The sequence below is a fragment of the Solanum tuberosum genome, unplaced genomic scaffold (assembly GCF_000226075.1).
Source record: "Solanum tuberosum cultivar DM 1-3 516 R44 unplaced genomic scaffold, SolTub_3.0 scf00222, whole genome shotgun sequence".
NCBI lineage: Eukaryota > Viridiplantae > Streptophyta > Magnoliopsida > Solanales > Solanaceae > Solanum > Solanum tuberosum.
This window is the reverse complement of record NW_006239147.1, coordinates 192,193-209,035: the sequence shown is the minus strand read 5'-3', so window position 1 is coordinate 209,035 and position 16,843 is coordinate 192,193. Positions and strand designations below refer to the sequence as shown.

Here is a 16,843-nt window from a genome sequence, read left to right as displayed (position 1 = left end):
ATAAAAGAAATTTCATGAATTCTATAAATTAATATTTTTGAAAGGATGTTGACGATATTTAAGTTTCTTCATTCAATTACATCTAATTTACCTTCTTCTTTTTTTAAATAAATTATATTTCTATATCATCAATTTCTAGTTAAATATAATTCATCATTTTTTAAAAGAGTTATTTAAGTTAGTATATGAAAAAAGAGTTACGTTGAAACAAAATAAATAATAGATATAAAAAGAATAAAAAATAAAAATAAAAAGAATGTGTCTAATAAATTTAAAGAAAAACAAATTAAAAAGAAGAAATGGAACAAAAGAAAAAAATAATGAAAAAGAAGAAGAAAGTCTAAGCCCAAAAAGTTCCCAAGGAGGGAAAAATGTTGTCAGTGGGAATTGAACTCGTGACCTAGGATCATTTGCTGAACCACTTATCTGCTAAGCCAAGGCACTACTTTGTTTTTAGGGGGTTCATTTTAATATATATACGCATAAAATCAGAATTTGACGTTGTAGATACAGTGTAATTTTTTGACGAGAGGGTTCAGGTGAACCCCCTCGGGTCCACGTAGGTCCGCCCCTGCCACAAGCATTGGATACAAGGGAAAACACTCTAATTTATTACACAATTTTATAAATAAGACTAAATTTATGTTAATTAGCCTCGAATAATGATTCTATATTAGTTCGTCGTGGACACTAACAAGACTACCTAGTTGGTTATTTCTAAAGATGATTCAACCTAATTTTGTTGTATTTCTTTGGTGTTAGTTTTACCACTTCTGTATATTTAAGACTTGGAGTATTTGCTTCAATAAATGATGTTTGGAGTTTCATGCGCGCATTTTGTGTTTAATTAATTTCATGATATTTTCCTATTGACCTATTTTAAATCAACCCCATATTTATTATAATCAACTCATAATTGAGGATCCAAATAAAATTCTACTCGCCTCGTCTGATTGTCTATCTAAAAACAAAAACAAAAAATATTAATATAAATAGTCCATGTGACAAGTTGTAATTAAGAAGATTCTAAGAGGAAGTATCCTTACATTGCCAACTCTTTGTTCAAATGGCGTTTCAGGCGCCAAGTTAATTTTTAAGATCACAAATATTCCAAAATTAAATCACTCATGTTTTTGTAATTATTCTCAAACAATTATATGTAATATAAATTCAACAAACAATTACATAACTATAGAAATATCAAATGGAATTTTAATCGAAGTTGAATTCTCGCACCATATAGAACTAGCTCCTACATATCCAACAAACAATCTGTGGTTTTTAGGATTGATTTCTCATAAAGTCACTTTTTTTATTCTATTTTTTTTCAATCAAAAAAAAAATATTTTTTAAATAATAATTAATAGTTGAGTGACCACTTGAAAAATGAGCAACTTTCACATATATCAAACATAAAAATCATATTTCTATGTTATAGCTATAGTTTGCATAATTGTGCTCCATAGCAAATTTTATGTTTGCTATGAGGCTTTTGATTTGTATAATTCGCTAGATACATCCAATTTTATACAAATTGTTCAGTTTTGTATAAATTCATTTATACATTATAACTTGTAATAATAAGATCTGTATTTGTATAATTATAGGTGTATAGGACAAAAAAATATATATTTGTATTTGTATTTGTATTTGTATATATATTTTTCTCTCGCTTTATACAAACACAAACGTATTTTATACCGAAATGTATAAAATGGCTAATTGTATATTGAAAATGGCTAATTGTATACCGAATCAGATGGCAAAAAATGAAATATTTGTTGTGAATTACAAATAAAATAAACTATGACTATAGCATTTAATTTAAATTAATAATTTGTTATTTCACAAAATTTTTCCTTCAAAAATCAACCGGCCCAGAGCATTCTTCGACAAGAATATCACTACACTATAGCACAAATAAAGAATTAATGGGCCATGTCAAAAAAAAAAAGGGAAACATTGGGAAAAGTATAGAATTCTCAAATATTTGGGGTTAATTATATCCTATTTTGAATGTATAATTATATCCTATTTTGAATGTTTTTTCAATTACAAAAATTTCAAATTTTTCATTGCTCTTGAATACATTCTTTGGCTACATGATACATTGCAAATGATACATTACTTAATGTGGGGTGTATCAGAGAGATGTGATTTTTTGTAAATGATACTTCTTTTGTCCTCTTTTAGTTGTCATGGTTTTCTTTATAAGAACTTTGAGTAACATTTGAAGATATATTTTTTCATCATATTGATATGCAGAAAATTACAATTTATAGTAATTTCTGAATATTTAGATTTTTAATTTAAAATATCAATTTAATTTAACTTTGAAAATTAATCAAATTAACTTTTGAAAAACATAATATGACAATTAAAAAAAAGACGAATAAAGTAGAAAATCCACTGCGGCTGTTGTATATTGTGATTACAGTGGAATGGATAATACTCTTTTTTTTATATTTTATTCATTTTGTCTCCATGTGAATGGATTTTGTCTATATCTTCTCTCTTTCTTATTTGGCTGCTGAAATAACGCCATGGAATCTTTGAACTGAAAAATGTAGAAAGATATATTTTAAGAAATGACATCTTCCACAAACATTTTTTCAACTATAAACGGAACAGTCCCCGCGACTCAATTATTTTCACAATAAAAAATGATATTTAATTATTCCAATCAATCCTCCCAGTCAAGGAACCGACAGTTTTATCTTATTAATTTCTCCGTCGTCAAAAATTTAAAATTTCTTTTAAAAAATATATAGTTCCTGATAAATTATATAGTTAAATTGTTTTCAATTATTAACAAAAATTATAAAAAAAAAGTTGAGAACGGAATAAATGGATAAGTGTGCCACAAGAGAGACGGAGTACTATATATACTAATTGTTTTTTCTCAAGTTAATTCAACTACTCCAATGGCTTTGAGCTCAAGCTTGTTTAACTTCTACATTTTTATTTTGGTTGTATGTTTTATTCACCCAATTTTGTGTATTAGCAGCCATGGAAGACCTCAAGCTGGCCTTTTCGTGTTCGGCGATTCATTGTTCGATCCCGGAAATAATAACTACATCAACACCACTACTGAGTACCAAGCAAATTGGCGGCCATATGGAGAATCATTCTTCAAGTACCCTACCGGCAGGTTCTCCGATGGACGTCTCATCCCTGATTTTATCGGTAAATTTTATGGCTTTTTGGTGAATTATCTGAAAAATGTTTGAAACAGGGGTAGAGCTAGAGTTTTAGTTACGGATTCAGTAGTTTTTGACAATATCCACCCCTGAATCTGTAAAGTGTTTTTTTTTTAAAAAAATCAGAACACATAAACTCAAAATCTTCTATCCGCCTATAGTTCTGAAGAAGATTTTTGAAGATTCTCCGACTCGAAAATAACTTAGGAGTATTTGATCAACAATGTTATGCTAAAGGAATTAAGTGACTTTCCATAAATGAAAAGGGAGATCCACTTTTAGATTATTTTGCTACAGAGGCATGAGACTTGATTATTTTGTTGTATTTGCAGCTGAATATGCTGATTTGCCGTTGATTCCTTCGTATTTTGAAATTGGCAAGCAACATTTTGTTCATGGGGTAAACTTTGCATCAGGCGGTGCTGGTTGTTTGGTTGAAACTCATCGTGGTTTTGTAAGTGACAATTCCTTTGAATTAAGTTTGATGTAATCACGTTTGAATTTGATAGTTAAATCAATATAGGGTGGTAGTCTTTGATATAATTGGTTTCATATACTCTCTCTATTTCAATCTAATTGTCTGAATTTAACTTGGCACGAAATTTAACAAAGTAATGAATACTTTTGAATCTTGTAATCTTAAAGAATTGTCAAAAAATGAAAGAGGTTATTTTTTAAACAGACCAAAAAGAAAAGTAGGACAAACAAATTGAAACAAGGAGTAACTAGTTTGATAGGAAGATTGTATTACTAAGACTTTTTTATGTAGCTCTGAAGTATTGATTCCATTTGACAGGTTATAGATCTTCAAACACAGTTGAAATATTTCAAAAAAGTCGTAAAACTGTTGAAGAAGAAGGTGGGGAAAACAGAGTCCAAACAGATCCTCTCGAATGCTGTATATATTTTTAGCGCTGGTGGTAACGATTACTTGGCTCCTTTGTCAACAAATTCTTCATATCCTGAGAGAGAATATCTAGAGATGATTATGGGCAATTTGACATCTGTTCTGAAGGTAATGAACTTATCGATTCAACCTTATCTTTTCGTATTTCTTTGGAGTTAGTTTTACCACATTTATCTATCTAAGACTTGGAGTATTTGCTTCAATAAACGATGTTTGTAGTTTCATGCATTTTGTGTTTAATACAAATTGAGCAGTGTTTATTTTAGACTTGTATAATATCTGACAAGTTAGGAGTGTTGTCATTTTTCTCGTCCATTTTGGAAGGAGTATGCACATGTAGACATCTCAACTTGTCTTCATTTTGTCAGTTGAGCACCCAAACTTACAAAATGATCATCTAGACACCATCAGCTTTGCGAATTTTTTGTTTGTCGAATTTGCATGTTTTTTTTTTCATGTTCTATGTTGAGTTTAGTCTAGAGAGTAGCTAGACTAATTCTTTGTGCTTTCTTAAACTAATGGAACAGGGAATTTACAAGGAAGGAGGAAGAAAATTTGGCATGCTTAATATGGTTCCAATAGGTCGTCTCCCTAATATTATAGCTCTCAATGGCAATTCCATAGGGAAGATCACAAACTTGGTGAAAATGCATAATTCGGCTCTTCCAAATACACTCAAACAACTGGAGAAGCAATTGCCTGGATTTAAGTACACATTATTCAACTTGTTCAAAGTATTTTCAGATAGCGTTGATAATCCAACAAAATATGGTATGTTCTTTTCTCATCAAACTTAATGTCTAGTCTCTTTATGTTCGAGCATTCTTGATTTATGTTAACATAGCTAATATGGCAATGAGTACTATAGGTTGTTTCTTTATTGTAATATGGAATAGTCTCTTTATAGTCTTAATTTACTTCAATTTTGCTTTGTTTAGGTTTTAAGACATCAAAGACGGCTTGTTGTGGGGATGGTCCATTACGAGGGATTTATAGTTGTGGAGGCAAGAGACAAGCAAAAAAGTACAAGTTATGTAAAAACGTGAAAGATTACTTGTTTTTCGACTCTTTTCATCCCTCTGAGCTGGCCTCCAAACAATATGCCGAAGTAATGTGGAATGGAACTCCAGACGTCGTTGCACCTTACAACCTTAAATCTTTTTTTGAACTTTCAACATAACATGATGGTGGCATTGCTGAAACTGTTCTGTTATTCCATATGAAAGGAAAGTAGAAGAAAAGTATGTGAAACTTGATGCTAAAAAGAATGTCCTTCTGATTAGGAAGGTCATATTGAGATTAATAAAACTTCCCCTCTTTGTCTTTGTTCTTCTATAATCACCTTTGTTTCTCTGCAGTCATCCTTTGCACCTTCATCATTGGACCTTGAAAAGTGGAATGTGACTAGAGATGGTCATCATAATTAATCCCTTTGGCTCTCGATGAAAACGTGTAGGTGCATTATTCGATGGTAGGGATTGTAACTTCCCATAAGTTGTCCAATTGTCACTCAATGAAGGAACCTTTCTTATATCTTTTTTAGAGTTTCAACGAATCGAATGATATTTCTGTTCCATTTTTTGCCTCGTAGAAACAAAGCCTGTTGCCATGCCGACCATCAAATACGAGATGGGCCCCTTCTCAGAATGGCTCACCCCTTGTGTCATAGGAGAAGTCATGGCTGGTGAAAATCCTGCCAGGCATCATACATTGTCCTCTCCTAAAACCATAGTTCCAAAAGAATTGAAGAAAAAGAAAATGAACAAAAACAAGCCTTTTCTGCCTTAATTTACATTTTAAGTAAAAGAAAGAAAAAACTTGTTTGGTTCACTGATACCACTGAGAGAATCATGTATGTGGTTCTTGTGCAACCATAGAGTCTTGTTGAGCAATTAGATAAGATCCAGACGTGGATGTTGCTCCACGGCTATACAGATTTGACTCACTCTAGAAACCATAGCATGTAGGGGATATATGTGCACCAACCACTCTCTTGGTCAGAGGTGTTGTGCCTGCCTTTCTATCAAACACAGTTGAGGAAGTCAATCGCGAATGCTACAGTTTACAGGTGTAGGAGGAATTCTTGTAAGGAAAAGCTAAGATACCACTTAAGCTTACAGATAGCATGAGGGCACTTAGCTTTGATACCAAATGGGTTTCTCTGTTAATGTTGGCCTTGCAATTAATTTGACATGTTTTTTAGTGTAATGTTTTGGTAACAGATGTTTAAACTAGAACAAGTAGTTTCAAAGTTGGGTTTAAGGTGCACTTGGGAGTTCAATAAATTCAATCACCAAAGATATTATACATGTTATGACAACTTGTAAGCTCTCAAAGGAGAAATAAGTCAACATTGCTTATTGTTCATATGTTATTTCAAGCGCCAAACTATTTCAAGATGACAGTATTCTGAAATTACAATCACATGACATAAAACATCTGCATACACTTAGTTTTACAATTACATGATCAACAAACAACTGCATAATTCTATCTCCTAATAGTGTCACAACCACCTCAGCCTGCAGTGCATGTATATCTATTCCTTCTACCAGCACAAGGAGTTCTTTGACAAGAATATCACTACACTACCATCGACTTCTCCATGCTAAAGGTATCCTACACAAGTACACCATACATCTTAGAGAGAACTTGACTTATTGTATATATAAGATCTTGAAAAATACAAGTACGCTGTGAATGCGATGGTACTTAGTACAGCAAGAACCCAATAGAAGTAATCCAGATGCGCCCGATTCAAGTTGTCAGAAAACCAACTGGTCTGACCATCTTTCCCAGTGATGTTCTCAGTAACAGAGATAAGGAAACTGCTCAAGAAGCTCCCTATGCCAAAAATGCTGAGGTAGAGAGAAAGACCTATACTTTTCAACTCAACTGGCACCTGATCATAGAAGAACTCCTGCAGACCAACCATGGTGAATACATCGGAAATACCAAATAGTATATACTGAGGTATTAACCAGCAAATGCTCATGGGAACTGTTGCCTTTGGCATGTCGACCAGACCGTGTTCTAAAGCAGTTTGGAGACGTTTCTTCTCAATTATAGCCGCAACCACCATTGAAAGTATAGACAAGAAAATGCCAGTTCCAATTCTTTGGAGCATTGTTATGCCTGATGGTTTCCCAGTTATAGCTCTTGCAACGGGAACCAAAATACGGTCATATATAGGAATAAAAATGACAACAGAGAGGCTAATGAAAGATTGTAATGAGGCAGCTGGTACTTCAAAATTTGAACCAAGAGATCTGTCCATAGTTGCACCTTGCTTGGTGAATAAAGTAGATGACTGTGAGAACACAATAGCATATACCAAACATGTTGTCCATATTGGAATCAACCTAAGAATAGCCTTAGCCTCCTCAACCTCACTGATACTGCAAATTTTCCCATTTTCCTTGGAACCATTGGGTGCGAGCAACGCTTTGTTGAGGAACCTGTGTTCAATAATGATATATACCAATAAAATGAGATGTCTTGTAATACACTTGATTAAAGAACAACTTTTTATACAACAACAGCAACATACCCAGTGAACTACAACAAGTGGGGTCTAGGGGGGAGTGTACGCAACCAAACCCTTACGTGAAGATAGAGAGGAGAATGGCTTATACAGAAATATTTTATTTAAATGGCTAATACTATCCCATAAATAATAAATCGGAGTGTCCGTACATGCTTGGGCTTCTACATTCAATAACAAGCTGAATATTATGCAGTCACTAACTCTTTAAAGCCAGTTCCTATATCCTTTTAACTCTTAACAAATCAAACCCAGTAGAGCCCATTCCAGAAACCCTTCTGTTATCTTAACCTATTGCAGAACTGTAGTATTTTTCCTTTAAATTATCATCAGAAGCAGAAAAATCAAACAAAATTCACTCACTTGAAAAAAAAAATGCAAAAAAAAAACAGCAAAATACACCCACTTGAATTGTTCAGAACCTTCATGAGGCAGAATACCCTGAACTTCTTGTTCCACTGATATAGCTGAAGTGGTTGTTTGCCAATTCCTAGCTGCATTAATGAACACATTACCAATTCTATTAAATGGGTTCTTTTCATCACTGCTTTGGCGAAACCGATAAGTGAAGCTTCCAAGCAAGAAAACAACAAGTGCGAGACCCATGACAATACAGGGAATTCCAAATCCCAGACCCCAGCTAAGATTATCTTGAACGTAGTTCAATATACAGAGAGTCATGAACAACCCACCACACATTCCAAAATACCACCAATTGAAGAATGAGCTTTTAGCTTTACTTTCCTCTGGGTCTTGAGCATCAAATTGGTCCGCTCCAAAAGCTTGCACACAAGGCTTGTGCCCTCCCTGTCCAAAAGCTACTAGATACAAAGAAAAGAAGAAGAAAATAATCTGGAACTTGGGAGGAGAACATGTTGCAGTATCTTGGCAGTCAGAATGACTGGAAGGGAGAACAGTTGAAAGCGTCAGGAAGCCAAGTCCCTGCAGTTCAACAAACGAAGAATGATTTACTTGCTAATTCTTTTTTTGCTAGAGCAAAAAGTAGACAGTACTTTTTTGAGAGGCGTACTTGTTCCTAAATCATGCCATCGTTATGCCTTTCTCCTTAGAAAATTTCACCTAGACAATTTTCTTATTCCTAAACAAATCAAGCAATAGAACAGAGACTTTGGTTTTTATCTTTCTCGCTATAGTGAAGAGAGGCTGCTTGGTACTAGGAAACTATACATGGAGCCATACTTTAAGTGCTCATTTGGTTTCAAGTATACGGGTGAAAATACCTGCAGAAAGTTCAGCATAAGCAATAAAATATTTGGTTACAATTTTTCTACTTGGATAATATCTAGCATTACTTATACATTCTGTTTGCTTGTCATTTTTGTTGCTAACATTAATAATAATGCATAAGTTATGCATGAATCGATGTACTATTTTATGAAGAATAGGAATATAGGGATTAGTAATACCAGGATTAGTAACTAAAATGACCAAAATAACCCTTATGTTTTAAACAATCCCTTTTAAAAATATAAAGAAATACATTTTAAACTATACATTGTATAAGAAATAATACCAGTATAGTAATAACTGCATTACAATCTACATTATTTTTTATTTTTTTTATTTTTGAGAATTAGTAACGTCATTAAAATATACATTATTAATCCTTAATTACAATCCCTACATTATTAATCCTTAATTACAATCCCTACATTATTCATCCTTACATTACAATCCCTGTCTAAGTATCTATTCACGCTAACAGATATGCTGGTTCTAAAGAGCCAACTTTAGAATATCAAATTTAAATTTCAGAGTGCCTTCTACTCAAAAATGCTGCCATTTGAAGCTTTTAATAGTTCCAGTCAAACTTTTGTAGGTCAAACTTTTGATAAGGTATTACAGTAATGATACCTTATCAAAAAACAGGTATAATAATGCCCCATACTTTTTTCTATCAAGACAAGAAGGATAAATAAACCCCATAATAGCATGATGTCCGCACTGTTTTCTTATTTGATAATTGTAGTGTCTGAGTTAGCTTGTGCACACCTCAACAATTCTACCGGATACTGCAACCTCCCACCATCACAGGTACTGGGCACTCTGTCCACCAAGGCTTAAGAAGATGGGAAAAAATAGCCTAGTTTTTTTTTTGTCTAAGCTGTGATTCGTGCATCCACCTCATTGATCACTAGGCCACTACCTTGGATGCATGAAGTTCACACTTTATGCTACTTGTGCTATATGCTATGTACTTACCCAATTTCTTCATCTTCACAGTAGATAATACTTTCTTTCATGTAATGTCTAGATATATAAAAATGGGAGGTAAGGTAAGCTACAGGCTGCAACAGTAGAAGACGCAACTCTTTCAAGTAGAGACCACATTACACCTGCAGGATAGTATATGGCTGCCTTCCGAATAATACAACATCAATAAAGATGCATTGAAACCACTCCACGTATAACTTTGCAACACCAAGCACATGTAATTCTTGCATTTATTCATGTACTCCTCAATAATAAGCATATGTAAGTGATGTTTGGCCCATCACTTAACTTGTTAATAATGTTTCTCTAAAGAGAGCAGGACAATTTACTAAAGTCTGGTCATCTTAACCCATGAATCAAAACAATCCAATTGCTACTGAGTACAAACTCATAACTATTAATGTCAACAATAATCAACTACCAAATGTCCAGAAATGCAACGAGGACTTGGGCAGTAAAAGCTCAATCTTTCAACCAGTCCTTCTTTATCCTCATATACAAAGAACAATCTTATATGAGTGAAAGGTCAAAAACACACCTAAACTATCCCGATTCCCAATTTTTCAAGTTCATACCTAAACTGAACTATCATGAGTACAAGATTCCTATCAAAACTATCACCAATTATTTATCAAAACACACCTTAACTAATTACTCTCTTTTCTTGCCCAAAGGATGGTGATATTTTGAGTAGGAAAAGGGAAACAACGAATAGTTGAGGTGTGTTTTCATAAATAGTTGGTGATAGTTCAGGTAAGAAAACTCACACCTGGCAATTTAGGTATAGAACTCGAAAAATCAGGATATCATAAGTGTGTTTTTGACCATTAACTCAATTTTTATTTCAACCAAGTCCAAAGAGGCATAGGCGTATTTATTACATGCACAGCCTGTGTTGGCAAACCCACTACTTCCGCCTCACCTATGTATGTATGTGTGTGTCCTTCGCGTGCACTACTTGTCACAAGAGGGGAATGGGTCCAGTACTCCACAACCACCGACTTAAAATTGTGATCCGCCTTGGCAAAGAAGATCAAAGCCTATTATCAAAGCACTTCCACAACCTATTGTACCATTAATGGGGATAAACAAAGTAAAAGCATGTCAAAACAAAAACCTGAATTGGGTACTAACCAGGATGTAGAGCACAGAGGATATGATAATGGTCCGATACCGACCCAGATATGAGTCAGCAATAAATGCACCCAAAAGTGGAAGAAGCGATGCCGTTCCACTCCAAACATTTACATTCTCCGCTGCCGATGCAACTGACTGGCCTAGTGGCCCCGTTAAGTAGCTTATTAGGTTTGAACCTATCCCATAATATGCAAATCTCTCTGCAACCTCCACGCCTATAAGACGGAAGAAGATAATCAAGTTTCAAAATCAGCGAATTTGAGATAAGAACATTTTTAAGACAACCCAGCTGCTAAAATTGGAGATAGATTTGCAAATCAGCGACAATTATTATCACACCAATAATAACGCCTCAATCCCCAATTAGCTGAGGGCAATTTTTAAGACAACCAGATGCTAATTTTTTGCAGAAAGATTGAAAATCCATAAAGTAGCCGGAAAAAATCAGTTGTTAAAAACAACAAGAAGCTAGAAGTGCCGAAAGATTTGAAAAATCAATAACAGCAGAGAAAAAAGAATCAAAAGTCGAGACAACCCAGTAGCTAAAACTGCAGAAAATTTTGAATATCATTAGAATAATTGAAACAAAAATCATATTCTCAAGACAACCCAGCTTGCAGAAAGATCTAATATGAAAAAAAAAAAACAGCTCTTTAAACATCGCAGCAGCTAAAATGCAGAAAGATAACCAATTTTGAAAACAACATAAATGCTAAAATTGTAGTAATATTCCAAAATCATAGACAAGTATTACCTATGATGAAAGATGCGGATCTCCAACCACCGGATTTGGATCGGGTCACCGGACGACCCTTATAGTCAACGGAGCCTTCAACGACGTCGCTGAGAAACGGGGTCTCGGCGTCGGAGATGGTGACTCCGTTGGCCATGGGGACAGCCAAGTTTGACACCACAGATTGAATTGAAATTGAGTTGTCCCATCGATTGGGTTTATCTATAAATTGCTCTTGTCAATACAGTACAAGTAGTAATATTTAACTCTTTGGCCGTTTCCTTGCGTTCCATTATGACGTTAGTTGGAGACTCAAAAATATATTCACAAATGATTAATAGTAATAAGATTAACATAAAATTTAGTACGATGGTGAACTTGTATCTTGTTGCCAGGGAGTTGATATTCCACTTTATAATAGAAGAGGATTTGATTCTCCGTATTATAATAATGTTTGATGTATTAGTTGTAGAGGTGATATGTTCTAATCAAAATAAATAGATAGTAAAGGTGATACGACGCAAGTAAATGATAATTATGAAATCAAAAAGTTTAAAGACAATCTTTTCCAAAGGAATGTATCATGTAATAGTCTTTTAATAAGGAAATTTATGCAGATCATATAGAATACACAAAAGTAAGAAGAATCTACAATGTATCCAAAGATTGTACAATGCTAGTTCTTGTCTATGTAAAATGAAGCTCCATCTAATGTTCATTCACGGTTTGTGATCAATAAAGACAAGCATGAATATACGTCTTCGCGCTCAACAGATGAGTAGAACTCTGTAAAGAGTAACCTGTCTAGTGCATTGTCATGCACTTAATCACATTTGATATTTCCGAAAATCCTCCTGATGAACAAATTAGAGCCGAGATACCCTACAGCACCTGGAGTTTCCAAGAAACGATATTGGATCGAGTTAATGACAGGGAAAAGAGTTAAAGGAAAGAATATTTACACAGTGCAAATGAGATTACTAAGAGAGCTTACCACATAGGATACCGACACCAAGGCAGAACATAAGAGTGTAGCCAAAATAAAAGCTGGTCTGGAGGAGACCAGACATTGAAGTCTTTGCATGATAGTAATATATAGCATATAGGTAGACATATAGAGCAGTGGAGGCAGCCGAAAAGAATGAAGTCCATTGCCAATGATAGTTCTCCGCGTTCAGCAAATAGTATGTTCCCACGATTGTCACACAAACAGTGACAATGATCAGAACAATGAACACAAGGAGCAAGAATCCATACACATAGTAGTGCACCTGTCAAGAATATTCTCAAATGTGGTTAGTGAAATTACACATTGAAAAGACTTTTCAGCCAAAATATAGCTACACTAGAGAAATAAAAGTAGATGAGAATATTGCTAAAAAGATGCTAGGAACAAACAGTGTGTAAGAAGTATTTCAAGATATGTTTTCTAGATACCAAAAAGAGTAATTACCATGTAGGTCCAGAAGGAAGCGAAGATGCAATACATCTCAATAAAAATGCTTGCAAAGGGTAGAAGACCTCCCACTAGAGAAATAACAGATGGTCTAAGGTACCATTTCTTCTCAGGGATAGGACGAGGGATATTCTTAACGCGGCATGGATTATCTGGCGTACCACTCCAGTTTCTTCCGACAACAGTACCAAGGAGGGACAGGGGAAAAGAGATAAAAGCCCAAATAACAAAAACAACTATAATTGTGCCAAGGGGAATAGTAGCTATGGATCCATAATATATAGCAATAGTGTTTATAATGAACCCTATCCCAAAGAACAAAAAGGGGAAAAGTGATGCTGTAAGGACCATCGACTTCATCCAGTTTTCACCTGAAAGGATTCAAAGAGTAAAAAAATCGTCAATTGGTAAATGATCCATCTGCTACACAGGTAAATTTGATTATGATAACCTACTATGCTGCATGAAACAACTAATGAGACATCAGGGAGAGGAGCACATACCAGCATTACGAGAGTACACTCCACCACTCACATATCCCGAGATGAATGATGTAAGAGCATAACATACAATAAAGGTTGTAATAATTGCTCCTCTCCTAAGCCATGTTGTAGTTAGTATTCAAATAGAAAATGATCAACATAATTAATTAGTAGAACAGGTTGCCAACATACCTCATGTACATCTTTCCAAAGTAGGCAGATAAAATGACAAGGAGAACAAGTGTTGCAAGCTGAGCACCAGTCCCAACAACTGCTGAAAGGAGAGCCAGATTTTGTGGAGGTCGGAAGACGTCACCATGGACAAGTTTCCAACCAGACTCTTCAATAACATCCCTTTCCTATACAAGAATTCAACCAACCAAACACCCCAAATCAGTAATTTTCTGATAAGGATATGCCATTGGACATAGGTTCAAGCAAATACTTGACTAATTGGAAGAAAAAGCTTTACCAGAGTCTCCATATCGTCAATTTCACGAGCATATTTTGCGTAGTCATTGCGAAGAGTGCGCATTAAAATCATAGACACTAATCCAGTGAGGAAAACTACCATCATGATGGAATTGATTACAGAGAACCAATGAATCTGCAAATGGAGTAAGACATTTTAGGAGCTGGGAACATGAAGAACTTTATGGAGACTAACTGCCTAAATTTTAAATCTGCTTTCTCATTAATATTTTGTTTCAATGAGAACCAGAAAGATAATTGAGTTTTAGAAAGGTATTTTTTTCCCTGTTGAAAGCCAAACGGAAGTTGGTGCATGGCCTTTATTTGCAGAAACACTTTATGGGACCAAAAATATCTCCTTTTAACAAAAACTACTTCTACGCCTCAATCTCGCCTAAGTCCTTACATGTTTAGAATAGAAGGAAACATAGATTTCTCTACTAGTCACAATTCCAGTTCAGACAATAGCTACTTCTTGTGGTCTAGACCCCAATTATCCACAAGTTGACAGAGCAGCAGTAACTGCTTTTTTGAGGGGGAGTAAAGACACAGTTGTTTTGTTGCTTTAATCAAGTTCTTCCATGAAGAAGTTATAATGCAAGTAAGAAAGTACATGGTACAGATTATCTATGGTACCACATGCTAGCATATCATCAATAAACAGTGTCGATGAATTCTAAATGTTGATAAAATATAATCATACTCCCATCAAAAGCTTCCACTTAAGTAGTTAATATAGTAGGATAGTAGATTGGCATGTACCTTGTTCTCAAAAAAGTAGTTATCCAGGTAAACATTGAATCGTTGTTCATAACTAATATTTGTCGGGAACCATTTAAGAGAATACGTCATGTCCAAGGCCCTTCCTTCCTCCAATGGCTTCGGGATGTCTTGACTCAGGTTGACAGAAATGATCTAATGGAGTGAGAGTTTAGTTAGATTATCTACACTAAGTTGTAGAACATTGATATGCCAAAAAGCATTAAGAACTAAAAACAAATGGCCACCTGGTCTCTATTGTACTGAATTTGAATCATCTTGTGCGTGTACACTACATGCTTGTTATCTCCACCTCTGTCAGGATACACTTCGCCTACGAAACCTGAATTTCCCTTATACCAAGTGAGTTTTCACTTATGTTATAATCGTACATGGTAATTAGAAACATTTAGAGAAAAACTAGTTAAGAACATACCCCATATTGGCAAATCATCTGCAGCCAGGAAGGAAGGAATCACAAGTCATGACCCAAAACAGGAGAAAAGTGTAGAAATTAGTACACATTAAACAGCAGAGCTATGCGTAATTGTTGAAAATAAATGACAGTATCATAGAGATGTCATGAAACACTGTACCCATAAAAAATTCAAACCAATACGAGTTGTCAATTGCATACTTAAACCGTGCTATCTTTGATGCATCCAATTTAAGTTCACAAATTGATCTTTTCTCCACATCTCCTGTTAAAAGGAAATGGATAATAGTAAAAAGAAGTGTTTCAAATCATAAAAAAATACACAGTGAAAAGTTGAAGAACAGACTCTTAAACTTTATATCAATTCGACTATCAATAAGAGCATTTCCTCCAAGAACCTCGCCGAGGCCACCCTGCTTATGATAACCATCACCAGGACGACAATATGGAAGGCTATAATAACTGTAGGTCTCTTGTGGGTTAACATATGGTGCAACTTTGTTTACCCATAGAGTGACAGAATCATTTTCTTGATACTGCAGCAAATAGCAGAAAGTCGTGCACCAATTAGATAATTCATAAACAAGATTCTTGCAAGTTTTAGATGCACAATTAGTATTGGTGTTTAGACAAACTTAAAGTGGTGTTTGGTTATACTTTTTACTGGAATAATATTTATGCTTGAATACAATTTCAAAAGTGAAAAAGTGAGTAATTTTCATGGCTAAATCACTCATTTTCAAATAAAGTGAAAAACTATTCCGAATAAAAGTGAATTATTTTTATTTTTATGGGTTGAAGTAGAACTCTTCTCATGGTAATAGCCCAACCCCAAAGAAAGAAAGAGCTACTACTTTATAATGCCTCAACCACACACAAGTTAAGAGTTGACTGTATGAATCTATTGATTGTGCTCATGTCATTCAAATACTCTATATTTTTCCTTTTAGGAGGGAACCCAGAAAGACAAATCCATTGAATTTGAAAAGCTATTTACTTGTAAGGATTTCAAGATTGTACCTTTGCAAGAATTGGGTATGCTAAGAAACAAGAACAGATAATGAAACTGGTGAGGAGTTGGAAGGCGAAGTAGAACATTGCTTTGAGCTGAACAGTGTCTGAAAAACAACAAGGAATGAGCAGCTAGCTAGTGTGTTTGCTATGAGAAAATGAGAGGAAAGTGCGGCAACTGTTTTTTCCATTGTCTTTTGTCTAATGGATCGCAAGTTTTTTGTCGCCGACGACTTTGACTTTTGAGTCCTCAACGACTTGAATTATTAATTCGTATGTCCTTAAACACATTTCGATGATGTTAAAGTTGATTTAAAAATATTTCTTAGCTATTGAAAATATAAATGTATTTTAATGTTAAAATAAATAAGTAATAAATGACTAAGGCCAAACCCATCTGTGGCCCCCTAAAGTTGGTACGAAGTTTCACTTAGACACCTTAACTGGGCGATGTTCACTTTAGACACCTCAT

The 16,843-nt window shown here is 34.5% G+C and overlaps 3 protein-coding genes across 3 annotated transcripts; 1 reads left to right on the top strand and 2 right to left on the bottom strand.

The window, feature by feature from the left end:
- The first annotated feature begins 2,825 nt into the window (after window positions 1–2,825).
- Window positions 2,826–5,445, top strand: LOC102597571 (GDSL esterase/lipase 2-like). Its single transcript, XM_006356443.2, has 5 exons — window positions 2,826–3,186; window positions 3,533–3,654; window positions 3,997–4,215; window positions 4,635–4,878; window positions 5,046–5,445. The coding sequence occupies exons 1-5, from the start codon at window positions 2,925–2,927 to the stop codon at window positions 5,285–5,287; spliced, it is 1,089 nt and encodes a 362-aa protein (XP_006356505.1). The 5' UTR covers window positions 2,826–2,924; the 3' UTR covers window positions 5,288–5,445.
- A 996-nt stretch (window positions 5,446–6,441) lies between these two features.
- Window positions 6,442–11,971, bottom strand: LOC102597245 (protein NRT1/ PTR FAMILY 5.10-like). Its single transcript, XM_006356442.2, has 4 exons — window positions 11,778–11,971; window positions 11,021–11,238; window positions 8,058–8,593; window positions 6,442–7,565 (listed from the first exon to the last, which is right to left on the bottom strand). The coding sequence occupies exons 1-4, from the start codon at window positions 11,911–11,913 to the stop codon at window positions 6,749–6,751; spliced, it is 1,707 nt and encodes a 568-aa protein (XP_006356504.1). The 5' UTR covers window positions 11,914–11,971; the 3' UTR covers window positions 6,442–6,748.
- Window positions 11,972–12,288: 317 nt separating this feature from the next.
- Window positions 12,289–16,585, bottom strand: LOC102596922 (transmembrane 9 superfamily member 1-like). The gene is made up of 12 exons (XM_006356441.2): window positions 16,381–16,585; window positions 15,707–15,896; window positions 15,521–15,625; window positions 15,361–15,378; window positions 15,173–15,267; window positions 14,928–15,080; window positions 14,167–14,301; window positions 13,887–14,053; window positions 13,716–13,810; window positions 13,210–13,583; window positions 12,751–13,027; window positions 12,289–12,647 (listed from the first exon to the last, which is right to left on the bottom strand). Exons 1-12 carry the CDS (start codon window positions 16,456–16,458, stop codon window positions 12,580–12,582), a joined length of 1,755 nt encoding a protein of 584 aa, XP_006356503.1. The 5' UTR covers window positions 16,459–16,585; the 3' UTR covers window positions 12,289–12,579.
- Between the last annotated feature and the right edge of the window lie 258 nt (window positions 16,586–16,843).